Source organism: Salvelinus alpinus, chromosome 24 (assembly GCF_045679555.1).
Source record: "Salvelinus alpinus chromosome 24, SLU_Salpinus.1, whole genome shotgun sequence".
Taxonomy (NCBI): Eukaryota; Metazoa; Chordata; class Actinopteri; order Salmoniformes; family Salmonidae; genus Salvelinus; species Salvelinus alpinus.
In genome coordinates, this window is record NC_092109.1 from 27,544,599 (window position 1) to 27,569,936 (window position 25,338).

At 47.9% G+C, this 25,338-nt stretch overlaps 1 protein-coding gene across 1 annotated transcript in view; it reads left to right on the top strand.

Moving 5' to 3' along the window:
• The window catches only part of LOC139552461 (ephrin-B2-like), a 65,543-nt gene extending 57,007 nt beyond the window's left edge, over positions 1–8,536 (top strand). Inside the window, exons 3-5 of the mRNA XM_071364224.1 lie at positions 6,265–6,357; positions 6,793–6,849; positions 6,965–8,536. Of these exons, the coding sequence (XP_071220325.1) occupies positions 6,265–6,357; positions 6,793–6,849; positions 6,965–7,386 (572 nt within the window). The 3' untranslated portion in view covers positions 7,387–8,536. The remainder of the gene's footprint in view (positions 1–6,264; positions 6,358–6,792; positions 6,850–6,964) is intronic.
• The last annotated feature ends 16,802 nt before the right edge of the window (positions 8,537–25,338 follow it).

Genomic DNA, 25,338 nt, shown 5'->3' on the forward strand with positions numbered 1-25,338 from the left:
TTTGATTGAGATAACGGGCTCGTTAACAATGGGCTGATATTGGGCGACTGTACCTGAACAACTTCCAGACAGACTGCAGTCTAGATTTACAGCCATGTCTAGCCATACATGTCCACTTCCCTTACAGTGGGCATTATTGACGTCCTTTCTGTAAAAAAAAGTTCAGATATGGCGCTACGTTCCCTGCACGTTGCAAGGCGCATGCTGGCATATGAGTGCAGCAGAGTGTTTGAGTTCAGTGACCTCCCGTTGGACAGTGTCCCTGTTTTAACACCCTGTTGGACAGAGTGGGCTGAGAGTCCCCCAGCAGAGTAGCTGCTCTGTGTGTCTGTATGTGCTGCTTATGCTGATGGAGCCCGGCCCATAAGACAGAGTGACAGCTGACTTGGGCTCAACTACAGCCTGAATCCGCTCAACTGAATTAGTATGTTGGGAGGAGGTTTTATGCAAGGCTCACAGATGTATTTAATTTCACATGGGATGGGTTAAACGGTTCATTAGATTTAGCCCCGTTAGAGGCGCGGTAAACCCATCTTTGGGAGTTTCGCTGCTTCCTCTATCCTTGGTCAAGATGGGTCAATCCCTTAGCTGCTCTCTCACTTAGGAAAGAGGGGAGATTTGGTGAGGGGAGGGGTAGGGGTTAGGGCTAAGTGGGTCACTCGCTGGGTCAATTTAGGATGTGCCAGAGACGAAAACAGCCCTCCCCTCCTCCTGTCTCTTGTTTGTGTGTAAATCTCCTGTACAACAGAATGGGTGTGCTCATGTGTTAATGGGTCAGTCTCCTTCTAGTTAAATGCATGAACAGTTTTTCCCTTTTGTCTTCTGTTGGGGTTTTTCGGGGCAGACTTCCTGTCCGCCTGTTTCTGTCCGTGGCTGTGCATCCCGCTCTCTCTCTTTCTCTCCTTCACCACAGATCATCATCTCAATTACTCATTCCTTCTTTTCTTTCTTTCTCCTTTGCTCTTTCTCTCCGTTCTTCTTTACTGTCTCTCTCCAAAGTTGGTCAACATCTCGATTACATCTCGATTGTGCATGCATGCATGTATATATGTGTGTCTATGTACTCCTGTGTGTGTCTGTCACATACACAATCATGTCATTAGCACTTTGTCATATCTCTTCAGTAAACCAGTGAACCTTTAAACTGAGACATGCGAGAGAGTCTGCTCAACTCAAATACCATACACCATGAAAGCCACCCTCCCTCACCCTCCCTCCCTCTACCTCTTCCTCTCTAATAAACCCTCTCTATTTCATTCTTTATTTCTCATTCTCACCCTCTCTATTTTTAATTCTTTGTCGCTTTTCTGTTTATATATGGTTCTTACACCTCTCCTTCTCTCCCTCTTTGCACCTTTGCTTCCAATAGAGAAAGAGAGAGAGAGAGAGAGAGCGAGAGGATCCACATGAAAAAATACTTTGGTATGAATACTATAGTATTCACTGTAGTGTTTTTGCGGACTAATACTGTCGCGAATACTAAATACTGTTGTAGAATACTGTAGTAGTTACTGTAGTGTTGCAGTAATTATACAGTAAATACTGTAGTAAAAAAACTATAGTAAACTATAGTAATTAATGTTGTGATTTTGCGGACAGCAGAATTTACTTTAGTGCTTTTGCAGATTGTAGTATACTGTAGTATTTACCAGAGGTGTGGACTCGAGTCACATGACTTGGACTCGAGTCTGACTCGAGTCACAAATATGATGACTTGCAACTCGACTTTGACTTTAACACCAATGACTCCTGACTTAACTTGGACTTGAGCCTTTTGACCCGACCTGACTTGATACCCTCCCCAAGCTGACTTGATACCCTCCCCAAACTGACTTGATACCCTCCCCAAGCTGACTTGATACCCCCCCCCAAAGCTGACTTGATACCCTCCCCAAGCTGACTTGATACCCTCCCCAAGCTGACTTGATACCCTCCCCAAGCTGACTTGATACCCTCCCCAAACTGACTTGATACCCTCCCCAAGCCCAAATATTAAAAATGATGCTATTAAAAAAAGTGTGCAGCACATCAACTCTTCATTTAACGGATTACAATTTGAATCGGACAGCACCCAATCAAATTGTGCCAGCTGAGAAAAAGTTTTGCGTGGCAGTGCAGAGGAACGTCGGCGAGTGAATTCAGATGGAGCCCTTGGAAAGATGATACCCAAAATTATGATTTTCAGATATAAAGACAACGCTGTATCAACAAAAAACGGATTGCAACTTGCAAACATGCGGGAAGAAAATTACAGACGGAGGCGCAACAATTTCCAACTTTGTTCGACATTTGAAGCTGCACAAAGAACGGTAAGTTGTGGCTAATATAGCCAACAGCTATATAATTAATAACTTTACTATTGTAGCATGTAGGCTTGCGGGAACATGATCATTGCACCCAAGATTGAGCTACAACTGGCTAGGCAGTTGGTAGCCTAAATCCTGCCTGATGTTACTGCTGTCCTAAAGCCATTGACATTAGCCTACTGTAACCACATACAGAGTGTGTGTGGTGTGTGTGTGTGTGTGTGTGTGTGTGTGTGTGTGTGTGTGTGTGTGTGTGTGTGTGTGTGTGTGTGTGTGTGTGTGTGTGTGTGTGTGTGTGTGTGTGTGTGTGTGTGTGTGTGTGTGTGTGTGTGTGTGTGTGTGTGTGTGCGTTAAGTTTGGGCGATTGTGTACAAGCCTACATCGCCCGATTGCACCCCATAGCGATCCTCGATAGTCAATCTCTATTGGGGGGGGGGGGGGGTCTTTCTCATGGCTACCCATGTATTTCCATGGAAATATAACGTTTATTTGGAAAGTAATAAATATATAGATATTTTTAAAAGCATTCATGATTTGCGTAAATGTAATATACTAACTATTACTCTTGTTAAAAATATAATATGAAATGGTATTACATTTGGTGAAGAGCACATTATGACTTGTTTAGGACTCGAAACTCAAAGTTTAGGACTTGAGATTTGACTTGATACTTGTCGGTCTTGACTTGAGACTTGACTTGGGACTTGAGTGCTAAGACTTGAGACTTACTTGTGACTTGTAAAACAATGATTTGGTCCCACCTCTGGTATTTACTGTAGTGTTGCTGACATGACTGCAGTATACTGTAGTATTAACAATTTACTATATTATACAGTAAATACTGTAGTAAAAAGAACTATAGTAAACTATAGTAATTAATGTAGTGATTTTGCGGACTGCAGTATTTACTGTAGTGTTTTTTGGTCTGTAGTACACAGTAGTATTTACTACAGTGTTTTTTTGCGGATAATACTGTAGTATTTCTTAACTATAGTATTGTACGGTATACTACGAAATTCTATAGTAAGTACTACACATGATCGAGGGATACTACAGTGCGTAATATAGTATTCTACAGTATTATACAGTTTACTACAGAATTCTATAATAAGTACTGCAGTATACTACAGTAAACTGATTCAAGTCTGCAAAATCACTACATTGAATACTGTAGTAGAATACTGTAGTATTTACTGTAGAGTTGCAGACATGACTGTGTGTGCGTGCGTGCGTGCGTGCGTGCGTGCGTGCGTTAAGTTTGGGCGATTGTGTAGAAGCCTACATCGCCCGATTGCACCCCATAGCGATCCTCGATAGTCAATCTCTATTGGGGGGGGGGGGGGGTCTTTCTCATGGCTACCCATGTATTTCCATGGAAATATAACGTTTATTTGGAAAGTAATAAATATATAGATATTTTTAAAAGCATTCATGATTTGCGTAAATGTAATATACTAACTATTACTCTTGTTAAAAATATAATATGAAATGGTATTACATTTGGTGAAGAGCACATTATGACTTGTTTAGGACTCGAAACTCAAAGTTTAGGACTTGAGATTTGACTTGATACTTGTCGGTCTTGACTTGAGACTTGACTTGGGACTTGAGTGCTAAGACTTGAGACTTACTTGTGACTTGTAAAACAATGATTTGGTCCCACCTCTGGTATTTACTGTAGTGTTGCTGACATGACTGCAGTATACTGTAGTATTAACAATTTACTATATTATACAGTAAATACTGTAGTAAAAAGAACTATAGTAAACTATAGTAATTAATGTAGTGATTTTGCGGACTGCAGTATTTACTGTAGTGTTTTTTGGTCTGTAGTACACAGTAGTATTTACTACAGTGTTTTTTTTCGGATAATACTGTAGTATTTCTTAACTATAGTATTGTACGGTATACTACGAAATTCTATAGTAAGTACTACACATGATCGAGGGATACTACAGTGCGTAATATAGTATTCTACAGTATTATACAGTTTACTACAGAATTCTATAATAAGTACTGCAGTATACTACAGTAAACTGATTCAAGTCTGCAAAATCACTACATTGAATACTGTAGTAGAATACTGTAGTATTTACTGTAGAGTTGCAGACATGACTGTAGTATACTGTAGTATTACCTATAGTGATTTTGCGGACTGTAGTATACTGTAGTATTTACTATAGTATTCTACAGTATACTACAAAATTATATAGTAAGTACTACACATGTTCGAGGGATACTACAGTGTGTAGTATCATATTCCAAATCAAATCAAACTTTATTGGCCACATGCGCCAAATACAACAAGTGTAGACTTTACCGTGAAATGCTTACTTTCAAGCCCTTAACCAAAAGTGCAGTTCAAGAAGAAGAAAATATTCACCAAGTAGGCTAAAATAAAAAGTAATAATAAAAAGTAACACAATAAGAATAACAATAACGAGGCTATATACAGGGGGCACCGGTACCGAGTCATTGTGCAGAGGTAGGTGGGGGCGAAGTGACTATGCATAGGTAACAAACAAGCAGCGAGTAGCAGCAGTGTACAGAAGGGGGGGTCAATGTAAAGTGAGCGGTGGAGATTTATATGAATTGTTCAGCAGTCTAATGGCTTGGGGGTAGAAGCTGTTGAGGAGCCTTTTTGTCCTAGACTTGGCGCTCCGGTACCGCTTGCCATGCGGTAGCAGAGAAAACAGTCTATAACTTTGGTGACTGGAGTCTCTGGCAATTTTTTGGGCTTTCCTCTGACACCGCCTGTTATATAGGTCCTGGATGGCAGGAAGCTTGGCCCCAGTGATGTACTGTGCCATTTACACTACCCTCAGTAGCGCCTTACGGTCAGATGCCGAGCAGTTACCATACCAAACGGTGATGAAACTGGTCAGGATGCTCTCGATGGTGCAGCTGTAGAACTTTTTGAGGATCTGGTGGCCCATGCAAAATATTTTCAGTCTCCTGAGGGGGAAAAGGTTTTGTCGTGCCCTCTTCACGACTGTCTTGGTATGTTTGGACCATGATAGTTCGTTGGTGATGTGGACACCAAGGAACTTGAATCTCTCGACCCGCTCCACTACAGCCCCGTCGATGTTAATGGGGGCCTGTTCGGCCCGCTTTTTCCTGTAGTCCACGATCAGCTCCTTTGTCTTGCTCACATTGAGGGGATATGTAATACCTTTCCTTACACCTTACCCGCTGGTGTTATGTAATCTATAGCCTCAAGCGGTAAATAGAAGGGGTGGTTGATACTGTAGGAGGATGTCATGTGTTCATGTGATGTGATTATGACTGATGTGGCTTTAAATGGCCACTAGTCTTGGTTTAGATGAATATGACTGGGTTAGTATTTAAACGGTCAGGGGATGTGGCTCGGTTGTTATTCTGACTGTGTCTGGGGAATTGTGTGGGCGATATGGGTCATGTCATAGGCATGGTTGTGGGATTGAGTTCAGTGTTTCTGACAGGGCAATACTCCCTGCTCTGACCTAGTTCCCCTGGCCAGAAGGCCCCACGTGTTTGTTTTTTTTTAAACTCAGTCGGGGTCTCAACTTACTGTTGCAAGTTAGAATAGTAGAATACACAATGTGTAATTTTGAAATTTGATTATGCATCAGCAGTTTTTCTCGTTATGTCAGTTACTTATAGTCACTCAATTAGCCCGCCAGCTGTCTAAACTTATTGATCATGGTCTAATTATCAACCGAGGGACCCCCATTGATTTTGTTAGTCAGTCTCACTCAGATATCATATGAAAAACTGCAAACATTTCTCTCCAACCCATGGCAAAACATGTAGAATTGCACGAAATTAACTCTAAAACATGTATCTCCGCTGTCAAACAGGGAGCTGTTAAAATGTTTTGTTCGCAATGTTGTAGCCCCCAACCCCATCAAAGTTGCCCATCCCTGATGTAAGGTATCTCTCTAAATGTAGTCTTCCTCCCCTCCTCTTCCTCTCTTAGCTACCTCAGATGGGACAAGGCAGGGACTGGACAGCATGAGAGGAGGAGTGTGTGTGACACGAGGGATGAAGGTGATTCTCAAAGTGGGACAGAGTGAGTATCTTCATCAGATATATTGTCCTTGATTTGGTTTCATCAGTCATTCAATAGATATCATCCTCATATAGATGAATGTGCATGGGCTCTTCAATATTCTTGTAAAGGCCTTATATTCATAATATTCATGGAACTGCCATATGCCAAATCAAATCACAATTTATTTTAAGTGCATTTAAAGAACAAGTTCACTTTTTTGGAACAAACTTACCTCACCAGCAATATACTTCCTCATGCTCGTTCTGCAGTTGCAGGGTCACAGATAAAACATGAACAAAAGCACACAAAAAAAAAAACTTTTGTTATATACAGATTTGGTTAGAGAAAAGTGAATTGTCCTTTAACAAAAGCCTCAATTGTCAATACACTTTACAGAAAAGCAAATTCATAAAAATGTTTACAACCCTAAACCAACTGTATGATTTCCCATAGCTGCTTATGGCCTCCCACCCAAACCCAAACCAGACCCAAACCGCTTCAACCCCAAAGGTAAGTCAGTCTACAGTACAGTATCCAGAGGGAGAGGAAACTCACTTCACTGGTCTAATGATACAGTATCTACAGTATTAGTAAGTCATTGATCCTGACCCGTCTACCCTTACAGGGAATGGGACGACACCCAAGGCAGGTGGCGAGGGAGAGGGGAACAACGGGAACAACCCTCCACCCTCCTCTAGCGTGGCGGTGATCGCTGGAGTGGTAGGGGGCGGAGCCTTCCTCCTCATCGTGACCGCAGTCATCTGTGTCGTGTGTTACCGCTGGCGACAGAACAAGCACTCTGAGACTCACCACCCCACCCTGACCCTGACCACCCTCACCCCCAAGAGATGCAGCACCAGCGGAGCCGGCTGCTCCACCGGAGGCAACAACGGCTCAGAGCCCAGTGACATCATCATCCCGCTGCGGACTTCAGACTCGGCCTACTGCCCGCACTATGAGAAGGTGAGCGGGGACTACGGCCACCCCGTCTATATCGTCCAGGAGATGCCCCCCCAGAGCCCAGCTAACATCTACTACAAAGTATGAGAGAGGGACAGCCACACAGCCCGGCTGACATAGACATACAGGTGTACCCAACACATAGACTGCTGTTTTCAACATAGAAATACAACTGTCCCTCTAGCTCCCTCCACTCCCTCACTCGACCCAACTCCCTCTCTATGGCTAACTGTTTGGGATGGCTATCCTCAACCTCCTGCCCCATGGACTCTGCTGTACAGTGCTCTGACACTGGATGGATGGATGGATGGATGGATGGAGGGGTGGTTGTGTCTGGGGGGGTATTGATCTGTTCCCTGCTGTGAACCCAATGATGGAGGCCGTGAGTCCTGGACATGTGGGCCATTAAGCTGACGGACTGTGGCAGCGACTCAGTCCCCACCTCTCACTCAAAGTGAGGACACTGGATATGAAATGTCAAACCTTTTCAAAGTGTTAGTGTGTGTGTTTGTGTGTGTGTGTGTGTGTGAGGGAATGTGTGTGTGTGCGTGCGTGCGTGCGTGCGTGCCTACGCGTAACCTGTATTTCTGCTTGTGTTTGGTGCGTAAAACCAGTACCACAAGAACAAATATCAAAGCAAGATTTTGATTTCTACCCATCATTTACAGATTATATAAAATCATTATTTCATAACTCATTTGTAGATTTGTATATTTCCATTCAGATTTCTGTTAGACACGGTTTTTCTTGTATGTATTGTACTGTATGTTCTCTGTTTTAGAGTCTGGATGAGATCTAGGTACTAATTTATTTCAGTGTTTGTGTTTGTCTTCAAAATGAAGGATCTTCTCTTCCGTTATCCCATTCTCTCTCTCACTCTACAATGCCTTAGCATTGAAATAGTTCACTTTTCTGTATATAAAGTTTCACAGAGGAAGGAGGATAGTCCAACAGTACAAAGAGGTGTACTCAATAAGAGGAAGAAAAATGACAAAGTATTGGGAAAGTGTTTGAACAGATGAAGCCACAGACACTGTGATTCTCCCATACTGTGCCTCCAGATGCACATCCATAGCTACAGAACAGAAACCTTAACATACTGTATTGTTCATGTTGCTCCTCTATGCCCGCTGAAAGTGTTTTTTTAGAGGTGAATAATCTGTTTGTTTTGTTTCCCACACTGCACTGGTAACTGATGACCTGTGGTTGGCTGCAGGAATTAAAAAAGGTGAAAAGGTCGGAGTTCATTGTTGAAATGACACAGGCGATAGTCAACATATACAGTTGAATTCGGAATTTACATACACTTAGGTTGGAGTCATTAAAACTCGTTATTCAACCACTCCACACATTTTTTGTTAACAAACTATAGTTTTGGCAAGTCGGTTAGGACATCTACTTTGTGCATGACACAAGTAATTTTTCCAACAATTGTTTACAGATAGATTATTTCACTTATAATTCACTGTATCACAATTCCAGTGGGTCAGAAGTTTACATACACTAAGTTGACTGTGCCTTTAAACAGCTTGGAAAATTCCAGAAAATGAGGTCATGGCTTTAGAAGCTTCTGATAGGCATCATTTGAGTCAATTGGAGGTGTACCTGTTTGATGTATTTCAAGGTCTACCTTCAAACTCAATGCCTCTTTGCTTGACATCATGGGAAAATCAAAAGAAATAAGCCAAGACCTCAGAAAATATATTGTAGACAGGTTCATCCTTGGGAGCAATTTCCAAACGCCTGAAGGTACCACGTTCATCTGTACAAACAATAGTACGCAAGTATAAACACCATGGGACCACGCAGCCATCATACCGCTCAGGGAGAAGACACGTTCTGTCTCCTAGAGATGAATGTACTTTGGTGCGAAAAGTGCAAATCGATCCCAGCACAACAGCAAAGGACCTTGTGAAGATGCTGGAGGAAACAGGTACAAAAGTATCTATATCCACAGTAAAACAAGTCCTATATCGACATAACCTGAAAGGCCGCTCAGCAAAGAAGAAGCCACTGCTCCAAAACCGCCATAAAAAGCCAGACTATGGTTTGCAACTGCACATGGGGACAAAGATCGTATTTTTTGGAGAAATGTCCTCTGGTCTGATGAAACAAAAAATAGAACTAGTTGGCCATAATGACCATCGTTATGTTTGGAGGAAAAAGGAGGAGGCTTGCAAGCCGAAGAACACCATCCCAACCGTGAAGTACGGGGGTGGCAGCATCATGTTGTGGGGGTGCTTTGCTGCAGGAGGGACTGGTGTACTTCACAAAATAGATGGCATCATGAGGTAGGAAAATTATGTGGATATATTGAAGCAACATCTCAAGACATCTGTCAGGAAGTTAAAGCTCGGTCGCAAATGGGTCTTCCAAAAGGACAATGACCCCAAGCATACTTCCAAAGTTGTGGCAAAATGGCTTAAGGACAACAAAGTCAAGGTATTGGAGTGGCCATCACAAAGCCCTGACCTCAATCCTATAGAACATTTGTGGGCAGAACTGAAAAAGCGTGTGTGAGCAAGGAGGCCTACAAACCTGAGTCAGTTACACCAGCTCTGTCAGGAGGAATGGGCCAACATTTACCCAACTTATTGCGGGAAGCTTGTGGAAGGCTACCCGAAACGTTTGACCCAAGTTAAACAGTTTAAAGGCAATGCTACCAAATACTAATTGAGTGTATGTAAACGTCTGACCCACCGGGAATGTGATGAAAGAAATAAAAGCTGAAATAAATCATTCTCTCTACTATTATTCTGACATTTCACATTCTTAAAATAAAGTGGTGATCCTAACTGACCTAAGACTGGGAATTGTTACTCTGATTAAATGTCAGGAATTGTGAAAAACTGAGTTTAAATGTATTTGGCTAAGGTGTATGTAGTCCACCTGTCAATGTGATTTAGAACTTCCTTTGTCTGCTGGACCCTTTCAACACAATGTGCACATACTGACTGCTATAGGTGAAACATCTCTTTAAATCTTTTTAAACATCTCTGTGGCTTTTAAACTCAGTCCTCAGGTCTCAGGACCACACCTCATACACAGACATAGATGTATTGTTTCATAAATGTTTTCATACAAAGTAACTGATTTCCACTGTAGTTGTTTTTATGTTTTATGATGGTTTCTATGATGTTGAGGTTCATAGTCAGAGCGTTGAAGGTAGTGACAGAGTGATGGGAAACATCACAGATCAGCTCCCGCTGGGTCTGATATCATCTCTCTGCGACATTTCATCATCACTCTGGGACATTCTGGACCTCATATTGACATCACAACCCTTCAATAATATTGGACTCTGATTGGACTACAAGCAACAGCACACTACCTGAGACATGGCGGACAGACGCCTCTCATAAGAGAGGAAAATATAGATTTTTTGATTGCTTGAATAATCACGTTATGTCCTTGTGTTCCTTTCAAGACATTCAGCTTTCACAGGGACCAGCTGGACTCAGTAAGGCCAGTGTAATTCTGTGGTCCATTCTACCATACCCTGTGTACCATTTTCCATATACTGTAGTGTTTCATTTGGTTTCACTGTCTTTCTCACCTACTGTTGTCCACTCAGTTATTTTGTGGCAATAACCTAATCCAGAGAAGGAGGCACTCTGGTTTTCACTTCAGAACTGAGGAGAGACAGATCAGACGTTGGTGAGACGAGGGATACTGACATGAGATGTTGGTGAGAAGAGGGATACTGTCATGAGACGTTGTTGAGATGAGGGATACTGGCATGAGAGATTGGAGAGAAGAGGGATACTGGCATGAGACGCTGGTGAGAAGAGGGATACTGTCATGAGAGATTGGAGAGAAGAGGGATACTGGCATGAGACGTTGGTGAGATGAGGGATACTGTCATGAGAGATTGGAGAGAAGAGGGATACTGGCATGAGACGCTGGTGAGAAGAGGGATACTGTCGTGAGACGAGGGATACTGTCATGAGACGTTGGTGAGAAGAGGGATAATGTTATGAGACGAGGGATACTGTCATGAATCGTTGGTAAGACGAGGGATACTGTCATGAGACGTTTGTGAAACGAGGGATAATGTTATGAGACGAGGGATACTGTCATGAGACGAGGGATACTGTCATGAGACGTTGGTGAGACGAGGGATACTGTCATGAGACGTTGGTGAGACGAGGGATACTGTCATGAGACATTTGTGAAACGAGTGATAATGTTATGAGACGAGGGATACTGTCATGAGACGAGGGATACTGTCATGAGACGTTGGTGAGAAGAGGGATACTGTCATGAGACGTGGGATACTGTCATGAGATGAGGGATAATGTCATGAGACATTGTTGAGACGAGGGATACTGTCATGAGACTTGGATGAGACAAGATGTGCTAGGTAGATTGTAAAGGAGACCTTTTTGAGATTGATAAGGCTGACTGTTGAGAGATTGCCAGGAGTGTTGTGAGATGATTAAGTGCAGACTTTGTAGGACACTATAAGATGGTTTATGTTACCTCCCTGGCCTCTCCTCTCTCCTGTACATTCCAGTTTTGGGGGGGGGAGGGATATACATAAAAACCTAAGTATGTTATAAAATCCTTGTCTCAAGTGTGTTTCTTTTTGAGCGTTGTTGACACAAATTGATGTTCTTCTGGGGCTCCTGTTCTCCCCTCTCACACACTGCATCTCTGTCTCAGTATGCCACCCTCACACACACACACACACACACACACATTTGGTCTTTGTTCTCACAGTTTGTTTGATCTGCAGTCTCATTTGGTTGGATGCTGCTAGGCAATAAGAAGGGTGACATCATTGGTATTCGAATTGTCCAATGTCTTGTTATTTTTCCTTCCCCTGTCCGTGTGTGTGCGTGCGTGAGTGTATGCATCCTTTCTCTCGCACACACACATCGCATGCTAGCTTGCCTCAACAGTTGGTGTCTACCGCCCTGTCAAGTCTAAATACTAAATCAAGTGGGCATGTTGACAGGGGATAGTTAAAATCAGTGCTAACAAAACTAGGATGACCTGAAACAATGCATCCGCACCACTCTGTCCTTGCTGTCTTCTTCCATAATCAGCAGTACAGAGGCTTGTGGATAGGCAACATCTGACTTGCAGTGCTGTGATTGAGCTGTCTGTCAGACTATTAATAACATCTCAGAACAGAACGGCATCTCTCCAACAACACAACGGTCTGAGACACCAGAAGGAACTCCATCAAACACTCCCAAACACTTGTCATGTAGCGTCTGTCATGAAGCTGCTGATAACAACAGATGTTTGTTTACCCAGCAGAAGTTAATTGTTCTATTTTGGTTGTCATTAGATTTGCTTCTCTTAGCATACGCATCATGTTCAAGTATATAGATACACAGTAACATTGATGCTTTAACATCGTTGTTATCTATGTTACAACATGAGAGAGATAGATCAGGTCTAAACTGCCCAGCTCTAACGACCAGCTAATGACATGGCCGTGTGGAGGAGTCTCTGTCCGGATGTCGTAGATAGTGGCTGTAGTGGTGGGGGGTAGATAGTGGCTGTAGTGATGGTGGGTAGATAGTGGCTGTAGTGATGGTGGGTAGATAGTGGCTGTAGTGGTGGTGGGAAGATAGTGACTGTAGTGGTGGTGGGTAGATAGTGGCTGTAGTGATGGTGGGTAGATAGTGGCTGTAGTGATGGTGGGTAGATAGTGGCTGTAGTGGTGGTGGGAAGATAGTGACTGTAGTGGTGGTGGGTAGATAGTGGCTGTAGTGATGGTGGGTAGATAGTGACTGTCGTGGTAGGGGTAGATAGTGACTGTAGTGGTGGTGGTAGATAGTGGCTATAGTGGTGGTGGGTAGATAGTGGCTGCAGTGGTGGGTGGTAGATACTGACTGAAGTGGTGGGGGGTAGATAGTGACTGTAGTGGTGGGTGGTAGATACTGACTGAAGTGGTGGGGGGTAGATAGTGACTGTAGTGGTGGTGGGTGGATAGTGGCTGAAGTGGTGGGGGGTAGATACTGACTGTAGTGGTGGGGGGTAGATAGTGGCTGTAGTGGTGGTGGGTAGATAGTGGCTATAGTGGTGGTGGGTAGATAGTGACTGTAGTGGTGGGGGGTAGATAGTGACTGTCGTGGTGGGGGGTAGATAGTGGCTGTAGTGGTGGTGGGAAGATAGTGACTGTAGTGATGGTGGGTAGATAGTGGCTGTAGTGATGGTGGGTAGATAGTGGCTGTAGTGGTTGGGGGTAGATAGTGACTGTAGTGGTGGGGGGTAGATAGTGACTGTAGTGGTAGGGGTAGATAGTGACTGTAGTGTTGGGGGGGTAGATAGTGACTGTAGTGGTGGTGAGTAGATAGTGACTGTAGTGGTGGTGGTAGATAGTGGCTGTAGTGGTGGTGGGTAAATAGTGACTGTCGTGGTGGGGGGTAGATAGTGACGGTAGTGGTGGTGGGTAGATAGTGGCTGCAGTGGTGGTGGGTAGATAGCGACTGTAGTGGGTGGGTAGATAGTGGCTGTGGTGGTGGTGGGGGGTAGATAGTGGCTGTAGTGGTGGTGGGTAGATAGTGGCTGTAGTGGTGGTGGGTAGATAGCGACTGTAGTGGGTGGGTAGATAGTGGCTGTAGTGGTGGTGGGGGGTAGATAGTGGCTGTAGTGGTGGGGGGTAGATAGTGGCTGTAGTGGTGGTGGGTAGATAGTGGCTGCAGTGGTGGTGGGTAGATAGTGGCTGTAGTGGTGGTGGGTAGATAGCGACTGTAGTGGGTGGGTAGATAGTGGCTGTAGTGGTGGTGGGAGGTAGATAGTGGCTGTAGTGGTGGGGGTTAGATAGTGGCTGTAGTGGTGGTGGGTAGATAGTGGCTGCAGTGGTGGTGGGTAGATAGTGGCTGTAGTGGTGGTGGGTAGATAGCGACTGTAGTGGGTGGGTAGATAGTGGCTGTAGTGGTGGTGGGGGGTAGATAGTGGCTCTAGTGGTGGGGGGTAGAGAGTGGCTGTAGTGGTGGTGGGTAGATAGTGGCTGTAGTGGTGGTGGGTAGATACTGACTGTAGTGGTGGGTGATAGATACTGACTGAAGTGGTGGGGGGTAGATAGTGACTGTCGTGGTAGGGGTAGATAGTGACTGTAGTGGTGGTGGTAGATAGTGGCTATAGTGGTGGTGGGTAGATAGTGGCTGCAGTGGTGGTGGATAGATAGTGGCTATAGTGGTGGTGGGTAGATACTGACTGTAGTGGTGGGTGGTAGATACTGACTGAAGTGGTGGTGGGTGGATAGTGGCTGAAGTGGTGGGGGGTAGATACTGACTGTAGTGGTGGGGGGTAGATAGTGGCTGTAGTGGTGGTGGGTAGATAGTGGCTATAGTGGTGGTGGGTAGATAGTGACAGTAGAGGTGGGGGGTAGATAGTGACTGTCGTGGTGGGGGGTAGATAGTGGCTGTAGTGGTGGTGGGAAGATAGTGACTGTAGTGATGGTGGGTAGATAGTGGCTGTAGTGATGGTGGGTAGATAGTGGCTGTAGTGGTAGGGGTAGATAGTGACTGTAGTGGTAGGGGTAGATAGTGACGGTAGTGGTGGTGGGTAGATAGTGACTGTAGTGGTGGTGGTAGATAGTGGCTGTAGTGGTGGTGAGTAGATAGTGACTGTAGTGGTGGTGGTAGATAGTGGCTGTAGTGGTGGAGGGTAGATAGTGACTGTCGTGGTAGGGGTAGATAGTGACGGTAGTGGTGGTGGGTAGATAGTGGCTGCAGTGGTGGTGGGTAGATAGTGGCTGTACTGGTGGTGGGTAGATAGCGACTGTAGTGGGTGGGTAGATAGTGGCTGTAGTGGTGGTGGGGGGTAGATAGTGGCTGTAGTGGTGGGGGGTAGATACTGACTCTAGTGGTGGGGGGTAGATAGTGGCTGTAGTGGTGGGGGGTAGATAGTGGCTATAGTGGTGGTGGGTAGATAGTGACTGTAGTGGTGGGGGGTTGATAGTGACTGTAGTGGTAGGGGTAGATAGTGGCTGCAGTGGTGGTGGGTAGATAGTGGCTGTAGTGGTGGTGGGTAGATAGTGACTGTAGTGGGTGGGTAGATAGTGGCTGTAGTGGTGGTGGGGGGTAGATAGTGGCTGTAGTGGTGGGGGGTAGATAGTGGCTGTAGTGGTGGTGGGTAGATAGTGGCTGTAGTGGTGGTGGGTAGATACAGACTGTAGTGGTGGGTGATAGATACTGACTGAAGTGGTGGGGGGTAGATAGTGACTGTAGTGGTGGTGGGTGGATAGTGGCTGAAGTGGTGGGGGGTAGATACTGACTGTAGTGGTGGGGGGTAGATAGTGGCTGTAGTGGTGGTGGGTAGATAGTGGCTATAGTGGTGGTGGGTAGATAGTGACTGTAGTGGTGGGGGGTAGATAGTGACTGTCGTGGTAGGGGTAGATAGTGACTGTCGTGGTAGGGGTAGATAGTGACTGTAGTGGTGGTGGTAGATAGTGGCTATAGTGGTGGTGGGTAGATAGTGGCTGCAGTGGTGGTGGATAGATAGTGGCTATAGTGGTGGTGGGTAGATACTGACTGTAGTGGTGGGTGGTAGATACTGACTGAAGTGGTAAGGGGTAGATAGTGACTGTAGTGGTGGTGGGTGGATAGTGGCTGAAGTGGTGGGGGGTCGATACTGACTGTAGTGGTGGGGGGTAGATAGTGGCTGTAGTGGTGGTGGGTAGATAGTGGCTATAGTGGTGGTGGGTAGATAGTGACTGTAGTGGTGGGGGGTAGATAGTGACTGTCGTGGTGGGGGGTAGATAGTGGCTGTAGTGGTGGTGGGAAGATAGTGACTGTAGTGATGGTGGGTAGATAGTGGCTGTAGTGATGGTGGGTAGATAGTGGCTGTAGTGGTAGGGGTAGATAGTGACTGTAGTGGTAGGGGTAGATAGTGACTGTAGTGGTGGGGGGTAGATAGTGACTGTAGTGGTAGGGGTAGATAGTGACTGTAGTGTTGGGGGGGTAGATAGTGACTGTAGTGTTGGTGAGTAGATAGTGACTGTTGTGGTGGTGGTAGATAGTGGCTGTAGTGGTGGTGGGTAAATAGTGACTGTCGTGGTGGGGGGTAGATAGTGACGGTAGTGGTGGTGGGTAGATAGTGGCTGCAGTGGTGGTGGGTAGATAGCGACTGTAGTGGGTGGGTAGATAGTGGCTGTAGTGGTGGTGGGGGGTAGATAGTGGCTGTAGTGGTGGGGGGTAGATAGTGGCTGTAGTGGTGGTGGGTAGATAGTGGCTGTAGTGGTGGTGGGTAGATAGCGACTGTAGTGGTGGTGGGGGGTAGATAGTGGCTGTAGTGGTGGGGGGTAGATAGTGGCTGTAGTGGTGGTGGGTAGATAGTGGCTGCAGTGGTGGTGGGTAGATAGTGGCTGTAGTGGTGGTGGGTAGATAGCGACTGTAGTGGGTGGGTAGATAGTGGCTGTAGTGGTGGTGGGGGGTAGATAGTGGCTGTAGTGGTGGGGGGTAGATAGTGGCTGTAGTGGTGGTGGGTAGATAGTGGCTGCAGTGGTGGTGGGTAGATAGTGGCTGTAGTGGTGGTGGGTAGATAGCGACTGTAGTGGGTGGGTAGATAGTGGCTGTAGTGGTGGTGGGGGGTAGATAGTGGCTATAGTGGTGGTGGGTAGATAGTGACTGTAGTGGTGGGGGGTTGATAGTGACTGTAGTGGTAGGGGTAGATAGTGGCTGCAGTGGTGGTGGGTAGATAGTGGCTGTAGTGGTGATGGTTAGATAGTGACTGTAGTGGTGGTAGGTAGATAGAGGCTGTAGTGGTGGTGGGGGGTAGATAGTGGCTGTAGTGGTGGTGGATAGATAGTGAATGTAGTGGTGGGGGGTAGATACTGACTGTAGTGGTGGGGGTAGATAGTGACTGTAGTGGTGGTAGGTAGATAGTGGCTGTAGTAGTGGTGGGGGGTAGATAGTGGCTGTAGTGGTGGTGGGTAGATAGTGAATGTAGTGGTGGGGGGTAGATACTGACTGTAGTGGTGGGGGTAGATAGTGGCTGCAGTGGTGGTGGGTAGATAGTGGCTGTACTGGTGGTGGGTAGATAGCGACTGTAGTGGGTGGGTAGATAGTGGCTGTAGTGGTGGGGGGTAGATACTGACTCTTGTGGTGGGGGGTAGATAGTGGCTGTAGTAGTGGTGGGTAGATAGCGACTGTAGTGAGTGGGTAGATAGTGGCTGTAGTGGTGGTGGGGGGTAGATAGTGGCTCTAGTGGTGGGGGGTAGAGAGTGGCTGTAGTGGTGGTGGGTAGATAGTGGCTGTAGTGGTGGTGGGTAGATACTGACTGTAGTGGTGGGTGATAGATACTGACTGAAGTGGTGGGGGGTAGATAGTGACTGTAGTGGTGGTGGGTGGATAGTGGCTGAAGTGGTGGGGGGTAGATACTGACTTTAGTGGTGGGGGGTAGATAGTGGCTGTAGTGGTGGTGGGTAGATAGTGGCTATAGTGGTGGTGGGTAGATAGTGACTGTAGTGGTGGGGGGTAGATAGTGACTGTCGTGGTAGGGGTAGATAGTGACTGTAGTGGTGGTGGTAGATAGTGGCTATAGTGGTGGTGGGTAGATAGTGGCTGCAGTGGTGGTGGATAGATAGTGGCTATAGTGGTGGTGGGTAGATACTGACTGTAGTGGTGGGTGGTAGATACTGACTGTTGTGGTGGGGGGTAGATAGTGACTGTAGTGGTGATGGGTGGATAGTGGCTGAAGTGGTGGGGGGTAGATACTGACTGTAGTGGTGGGGGGTAGATAGTGGCTGTAGTGGTGGTGGGTAGATAGTGGCTATAGTGGTGGTGGGTAGATAGTGACAGTAGTGGTGGGGGGTAGATAGTGACTGTCGTGGTGGGGGGTAGATAGTGGCTGTAGTGGTGGTGGGAAGATAGTGACTGTAGTGATGGTGGGTAGATAGTGGCTGTAGTGATGGTGGGTAGATAGTGGCTGTAGTGGTAGGGGTAGATAGTGACTGTAGTGGTAGGGGTAGATAGTGACGGTAGTGGTGGTGGGTAGATAGTGACTGTAGTGGTGGTGGTAGATAGTGGCTGTAGAAGTGGTGAGTAGATAGTGACTGTAGTGGTGGTGGTAGATAGTGGCTGTAGTGGTGGAGGGTAGATAGTGACTGTCGTGGTAGGAGTAGATAGTGACGGTAGTGGTGGTGGGTAGATAGTGGCTGCAGTGGTGGTGGGTAGATAGTGGCTGTACTGGTGGTGGGTAGATAGCGACTGTAGTGGGTGGGTAGATAGTGGCTGTAGTGGTGGTGGGGGGTAGATAGTGGCTGTAGTGGTGGGGGGTAGATACTGACTCTAGTGGTGGGGGGTAGATAGTGGCTGTAGTGGTGGGGGGTAGATAGTGGCTATAGTGGTGGTGGGTAGATAGTGACTGTAGTGGTGGGGGGTTGATAGTGACTGTAGTGGTAGGGGTAGATAGTGGCTGCAGTGGTGGTGGGTAGATAGTGGCTGTAGTGGTGGTGGGTAGATAGCGACTGTAGTGGGTGGGTAGATAGTGGCTGTAGTGGTGGTGGGGGGTAGATAGTGGCTGTAGTGGTGGGGGGTAGATAGTGGCTGTAGTGGTGGTGGGTAGATAGTGGCTGTAGTGGTGGTGGGTAGATACTGACTGTAGTGGTGGGTGATAGATACTGACTGAAGTGGTGGGGGGTAGATAGTGACTGTAGTGGTGGTGGGTGGATAGTGGCTGAAGTGGTGGGGGGTAGATACTGACTGTAGTGGTGGGGGGTAGATAGTGGCTGTAGTGGTGGTGGGTAGATAGTGGCTATAGTGGTGGTGGGTAGATAGTGACTGTAGTGGTGGGGGGTAGATAGTGACTGTCGTGGTAGGGGTAGATAGTGACTGTCGTGGTAGGGGTAGATAGTGACTGTAGTGGTGGTGGTAGATAGTGGCTATAGTGGTGGTGGGTAGATAGTGGCTGCAGTGGTGGTGGATAGATAGTGGCTATAGTGGTGGTGGGTAGATAGTGGCTATAGTGGTGGTGGGTAGATAGTGACTGTAGTGGTGGGGGGGTAGATAGTGACTGTCGTGGTGGGGGGTAGATAGTGGCTGTAGTGGTGGTGGGAAGATAGTGACTGTAGTGATGGTGGGTAGATAGTGGCTGTAGTGATGGTGGGTAGATAGTGGCTGTAGTGGTAGGGGTAGATAGTGACTGTAGTGGTAGGGGTAGATAGTGACTGTAGTGGTGGGGGGTAGATAGTGACTGTAGTGGTAGGGGTAGATAGTGACTGTAGTGTTGGGGGGGTAGATAGTGACTGTAGTGGTGGTGAGTAGATAGTGACTGTAGTGGTGGTGGTAGATAGTGGCTGTAGTGGTGGTGGGTAAATAGTGACTGTCGTGGTGGGGGCTAGATAGTGACGGTAGTGGTGGTGGGTAGATAGTGGCTGCAGTGGTGGTGGGTAGATAGCGACTGTAGTGGGTGGGTAGATAGTGGCTGTAGTGGTGGTGGGGGGTAGATAGTGGCTGTAGTGGTGGGGGGTAGATAGTGGCTGTAGTGGTGGTGGGTAGATAGTGGCTGTAGTGGTGGTGGGTACATAGTGACTGTAGTGGGTGGGTAGATAGTGGCTGTAGTGGTGGTGGGGGGTAGATAGTGGCTGTAGTGGTGGGGGGTAGATAGTGGCTGTAGTGGTGGTGGGTAGATAGTGGCTGCAGTGGTGGTGGGTAGATAGTGGCTGTAGTGGTGGTGGGTAGATAGCGACTGTAGTGGGTGGGTAGATAGTGGCTGTAGTGGTGGTGGGGGGTAGATAGTGGCTGTAGTGGTGGGGGGTAGATAGTGGCTGTAGTGGTGGTGGGTAGATAGTGGCTGCAGTGGTGGTGGGTAGATAGTGGCTGTAGTGGTGGTGGGTAGATAGCGACTGTAGTGGGTGGGTAGATAGCGACTGTAGTGGTGGTGGGGGGTAGATAGTGGCTATAGTGGTGGTGGGTAGATAGTGACTGTAGTGGTGGGGGGTTGATTGTGACTGTAGTGGTAGGGGTAGATAGTGGCTGCAGTGGTGGTGGGTAGATAGTGGCTGTAGTGGTGATGGGTAGATAGTGACTGTAGTGGTGGTAGGTAGATAGTGGCTGTAGTGGTGGTGGGGGGTAGATAGTGGCTGTAGTGGTGGTGGGTAGATAGTGAATGTAGTGGTGGGGGGTAGATACTGACTGTAGTGGTGGGGGTAGATAGTGACTGTAGTGGTGGTAGGTAGATAGTGGCTGTAGTAGTGGTGGGGGGTAGATAGTGGCTGTAGTGGTGGTGGGTAGATAGTGAATGTAGTGGTGGGGGGTAGATACTGACTGTAGTGGTGGGGGTAGATAGTGGCTGCAGTGGTGGTGGGTAGATAGTGGCTGTACTGGTGGTGGGTAGATAGCGACTGTAGTGGGTGGGTAGATAGTGGCTGTAGTGGTGGTGGGGGGTAGATAGTGGCTGTAGTGGTGGGGGGTAGATACTGACTCTAGTGGTGGGGGGTAGATAGTGGCTGTAGTGGTGGGGGGTAGATAGTGGCTATAGTGGTGGTGGGTAGATAGTGACTGTAGTGGTGGGGGGTTGATAGTGACTGTAGTGGTAGGGGTAGATAGTGGCTGCAGTGGTGGTGGGTAGATAGTGGCTGTAGTGGTGATGGGTAGATAGTGACTGTAGTGGTGGTAGGTAGATAGTGGCTGTAGTGGTGGTGGGGGGTAGATAGTGGCTGTAGTGGTGGTGGGTAGATAGTGAATGTAGTGGTGGGGGGTAGATACTGACTGTAGTGGTGGGGGTAGATAGTGACTGTAGTGGTGGTGGTTAGATAGTGGCTGTAGTGGTGGGGGTAGATAGTGGCTGTAGTGGTGGTGGGTAGATGGTGGCTGTAGTGGTGGGGGTAGATAGTTGCTGTAGTGGTGGTGGGTAGATAGTGGCTGTAGTGGTGGGGGGTAGATACTGACTGTAGTGGTGGGGGTTAGATAGTGGCTGTAGTGGTGGTGGGTAGATAGTGGCTATAGTGGTGGTGGGTAGATAGTGACTGTAGCGGTGTGGGGTAGATAGTGACTGTCGTGGTAGGGGTAGATAGTGACTGTAGTGGTGGTGGTAGATAGTGGCTATAGTGGTGGTGGGTAGATAGTGGCTGCAGTGGTGGTGGATAGATAGTGGCTATAGTGGTGGTGGGTAGATACTGACTGTAGTGGTGGGTGGTAGATACTGACTGAAGTGGTGGGGGGTAGATAGTGACTGTAGTGGTGGTGGGTGGATAGTGGCTGAAGTGGTGGGGGGTAGATACTGACTGTAGTGGTGGGGGGTAGATAGTGGCTGTAGTGGTGGTGGGTAGATAGTGGCTATAGTGGTGGTGGGTAGATAGTGACTGTAGTGGTGGGGGGTAGATAGTGACTGTCGTGGTGGGGGGTAGATAGTGGCTGTAGTGGTGGTGGGAAGATAGTGACTGTAGTGATGGTGGGTAGATAGTGGCTGTAGTGGTAGGGGTAGATAGTGACGGTAGTGGTGTTGGGTAGATAGTGGCTGCAGTGGTGGTGGGTAGATAGTGGCTGTACTGGTGGTGGGTAGATAGCGACTGTAGTGGGTGGGTAGATAGTGGCTGTAGTGGTGGTGGGGGGTAGATAGTGGCTGTAGTGGTGGGGGGTAGATACTGACTCTAGTGGTGGGGGGTAGATAGTGGCTGTACTGGTGGGGGGTAGATAGTGGCTATAGTGGTGGTGGGTAGATAGTGACTGTAGTGGTGGGGGGTTGATAGTGACTGTAGTGGTAGGGGTAGATAGTGGCTGCAGTGGTGGTGGGTAGATAGTGGCTGTAGTGGTGATGGGTAGATAGTGACTGTAGTGGTGGTAGGTAGATAGTGGCTGTAGTGGTGGTGGGGGGTAGATAGTGGCTGTAGTGGTGGTGGGTAGATAGTGAATGTAGTGGTGGGGGGTAGATACTGACTGTAGTGGTGGGGGTAGATAGTGACTGTAGTGGTGGTGGTTAGATAGTGGCTGTAGTGGTGGGGGTAGATAGTGGCTGTAGTGGTGGTGGGTAGATGGTGGCTGTAGTGGTGGGGGTAGATAGTTGCTGTAGTGGTGGTGGGTAGATAGTGGCTGTAGTGGTGGGGGGTAGATAGTGGCTGTAGTGGTGGGGGTAGATAGTGACTGTAGTGGTGGGGGTTAGATATTGGCTGTAGTGGTGGGGGGTAGATAGTGGCTGTAGTGGTGGTGGGTAGATAGTGACTGTAGTGGTGCTGGGTAGATAGTGACTGTAGTGGTAGGGGTAGATAGTGACTGTAGTGGTGGGGGGTAGATAGTGGCTGTAGTGGTGGGGGGTAGATACTGACTGTAGTGGTGGTTGGTAGATAGTGACTGTAGTGGTGGGGGTAGATAGCGACTGTAGTGGGTGGGTAGATAGTGGCTGTAGTGGTGGTGGGGGGTAGATAGTGGCTGTAGTGGTGGGGGGTAGATACTGACTCTAGTGGTGGGGGGTAGATAGTGGCTGTAGTGGTGGGGGGTAGATAGTGGCTATAGTGGTGGTGGGTAGATAGTGACTGTAGTGGTGGGGGGTTGATAGTGACTGTAGTGGTAGGGGTAGATAGTGGCTGCAGTGGTGGTGGGTAGATAGTGGCTGTAGTGGTGATGGGTAGATAGTGACTGTAGTGGTGGTAGGTAGATAGTGGCTGTAGTGGTGGTGGGGGGTAGATAGTGGCTGTAGTGGTGGTGGGTAGATAGTGAATGTAGTGGTGGGGGGTAGATACTGACTGTAGTGGTGGGGGTAGATAGTGACTGTAGTGGTGGTGGTTAGATAGTGGCTGTAGTGGTGGGGGTAGATAGTGGCTGTAGTGGTGGTGGGTAGATGGTGGCTGTAGTGGTGGGGGTAGATAGTTGCTGTAGTGGTGGTGGGTAGATAGTGGCTGTAGTGGTGGGGGGTAGATACTGACTGTAGTGGTGGGGGGTAGATAGTGGCTGTAGTGGTGGTGGGTAGATAGTGGCTATAGTGGTGGTGGGTAGATAGTGACTGTAGCGGTGTGGGGTAGATAGTGACTGTCGTGGTAGGGGTAGATAGTGACTGTAGTGGTGGTGGTAGATAGTGGCTATAGTGGTGGTGGGTAGATAGTGGCTGCAGTGGTGGTGGATAGATAGTGGCTATAGTGGTGGTGGGTAGATACTGACTGTCGTGGTGGGTGGTAGATACTGACTGAAGTGGTGGGGGGTAGATAGTGACTGTAGTGGTGGTGGGTGGATAGTGGCTGAAGTGGTGGGGGGTAGATACTGACTGTAGTGGTGGGGGGTAGATAGTGGCTGTAGTGGTGGTGGGTAGATAGTGGCTATAGTGGTGGTGGGTAGATAGTGACTGTAGTGGTGGTGGGGGGTAGATAGTGGCTGTAGTGGTGGGGGGTAGATACTGACTCTAGTGGTGGGGGGTAGATAGTGGCTGTAGTGGTGGGGGGTAGATAGTGGCTATAGTGGTGGTGGGTAGATAGTGACTGTAGTGGTGGGGGGTTGATAGTGACTGTAGTGGTAGGGGTAGATAGTGGCTGCAGTGGTGGTGGGTAGATAGTGGCTGTAGTGGTGATGGGTAGATAGTGACTGTAGTGGTGGTAGGTAGATAGTGGCTGTAGTGGTGGTGGGGGGTAGATAGTGGCTGTAGTGGTGGTGGGTAGATAGTGAATGTAGTGGTGGGGGGTAGATACTGACTGTAGTGGTGGGGGTAGATAGTGACTGTAGTGGTGGTGGTTAGATAGTGGCTGTAGTGGTGGGGGTAGATAGTGGCTGTAGTGGTGGTGGGTAGATGGTGGCTGTAGTGGTGGGGGTAGATAGTTGCTGTAGTGGTGGTGGGTAGATAGTGGCTGTAGTGGTGGGGGGTAGATACTGACTGTAGTGGTGGGGGGTAGATAGTGGCTGTAGTGGTGGTGGGTAGATAGTGGCTATAGTGGTGGTGGGTAGATAGTGACTGTAGCGGTGTGGGGTAGATAGTGACTGTCGTGGTAGGGGTAGATAGTGACTGTAGTGGTGGTGGTAGATAGTGGCTATAGTGGTGGTGGGTAGATAGTGGCTGCAGTGGTGGTGGATAGATAGTGGCTATAGTGGTGGTGGGTAGATACTGACTGTAGTGGTGGGTGGTAGATACTGACTGAAGTGGTGGGGGGTAGATAGTGACTGTAGTGGTGGTGGGTGGATAGTGGCTGAAGTGGTGGGGGGTAGATACTGACTGTAGTGGTGGGGGGTAGATAGTGGCTGTAGTGGTGGTGGGTAGATAGTGGCTATAGTGGTGGTGGGTAGATAGTGACTGTAGTGGTGGGGGGTAGATAGTGACTGTCGTGGTGGGGGGTAGATAGTGGCTGTAGTGGTGGTGGGAAGATAGTGACTGTAGTGATGGTGGGTAGATAGTGGCTGTAGTGGTAGGGGTAGATAGTGACGGTAGTGGTGTTGGGTAGATAGTGGCTGCAGTGGTGGTGGGTAGATAGTGGCTGTACTGGTGGTGGGTAGATAGCGACTGTAGTGGGTGGGTAGATAGTGGCTGTAGTGGTGGTGGGGGGTAGATAGTGGCTGTAGTGGTGGGGGGTAGATACTGACTCTAGTGGTGGGGGGTAGATAGTGGCTGTACTGGTGGGGGGTAGATAGTGGCTATAGTGGTGGTGGGTAGATAGTGACTGTAGTGGTGGGGGGTTGATAGTGACTGTAGTGGTAGGGGTAGATAGTGGCTGCAGTGGTGGTGGGTAGATAGTGGCTGTAGTGGTGATGGGTAGATAGTGACTGTAGTGGTGGTAGGTAGATAGTGGTGGTGGGGGGTAGATAGTGGCTGTAGTGGTGGTGGGTAGATAGTGAATGTAGTGGTGGGGGGTAGATACTGACTGTAGTGGTGGGGGTAGATAGTGACTGTAGTGGTGGTGGTTAGATAGTGGCTGTAGTGGTGGGGGTAGATAGTGGCTGTAGTGGTGGTGGGTAGATGGTGGCTGTAGTGGTGGGGGTAGATAGTTGCTGTAGTGGTGGTGGGTAGATAGTGGCTGTAGTGGTGGGGGGTAGATAGTGGCTGTAGTGGTGGGGGTAGATAGTGACTGTAGTGGTGGGGGTTAGATATTGGCTGTAGTGGTGGGGGGTAGATAGTGGCTGTAGTGGTGGTGGGTAGATAGTGACTGTAGTGGTGCTGGGTAGA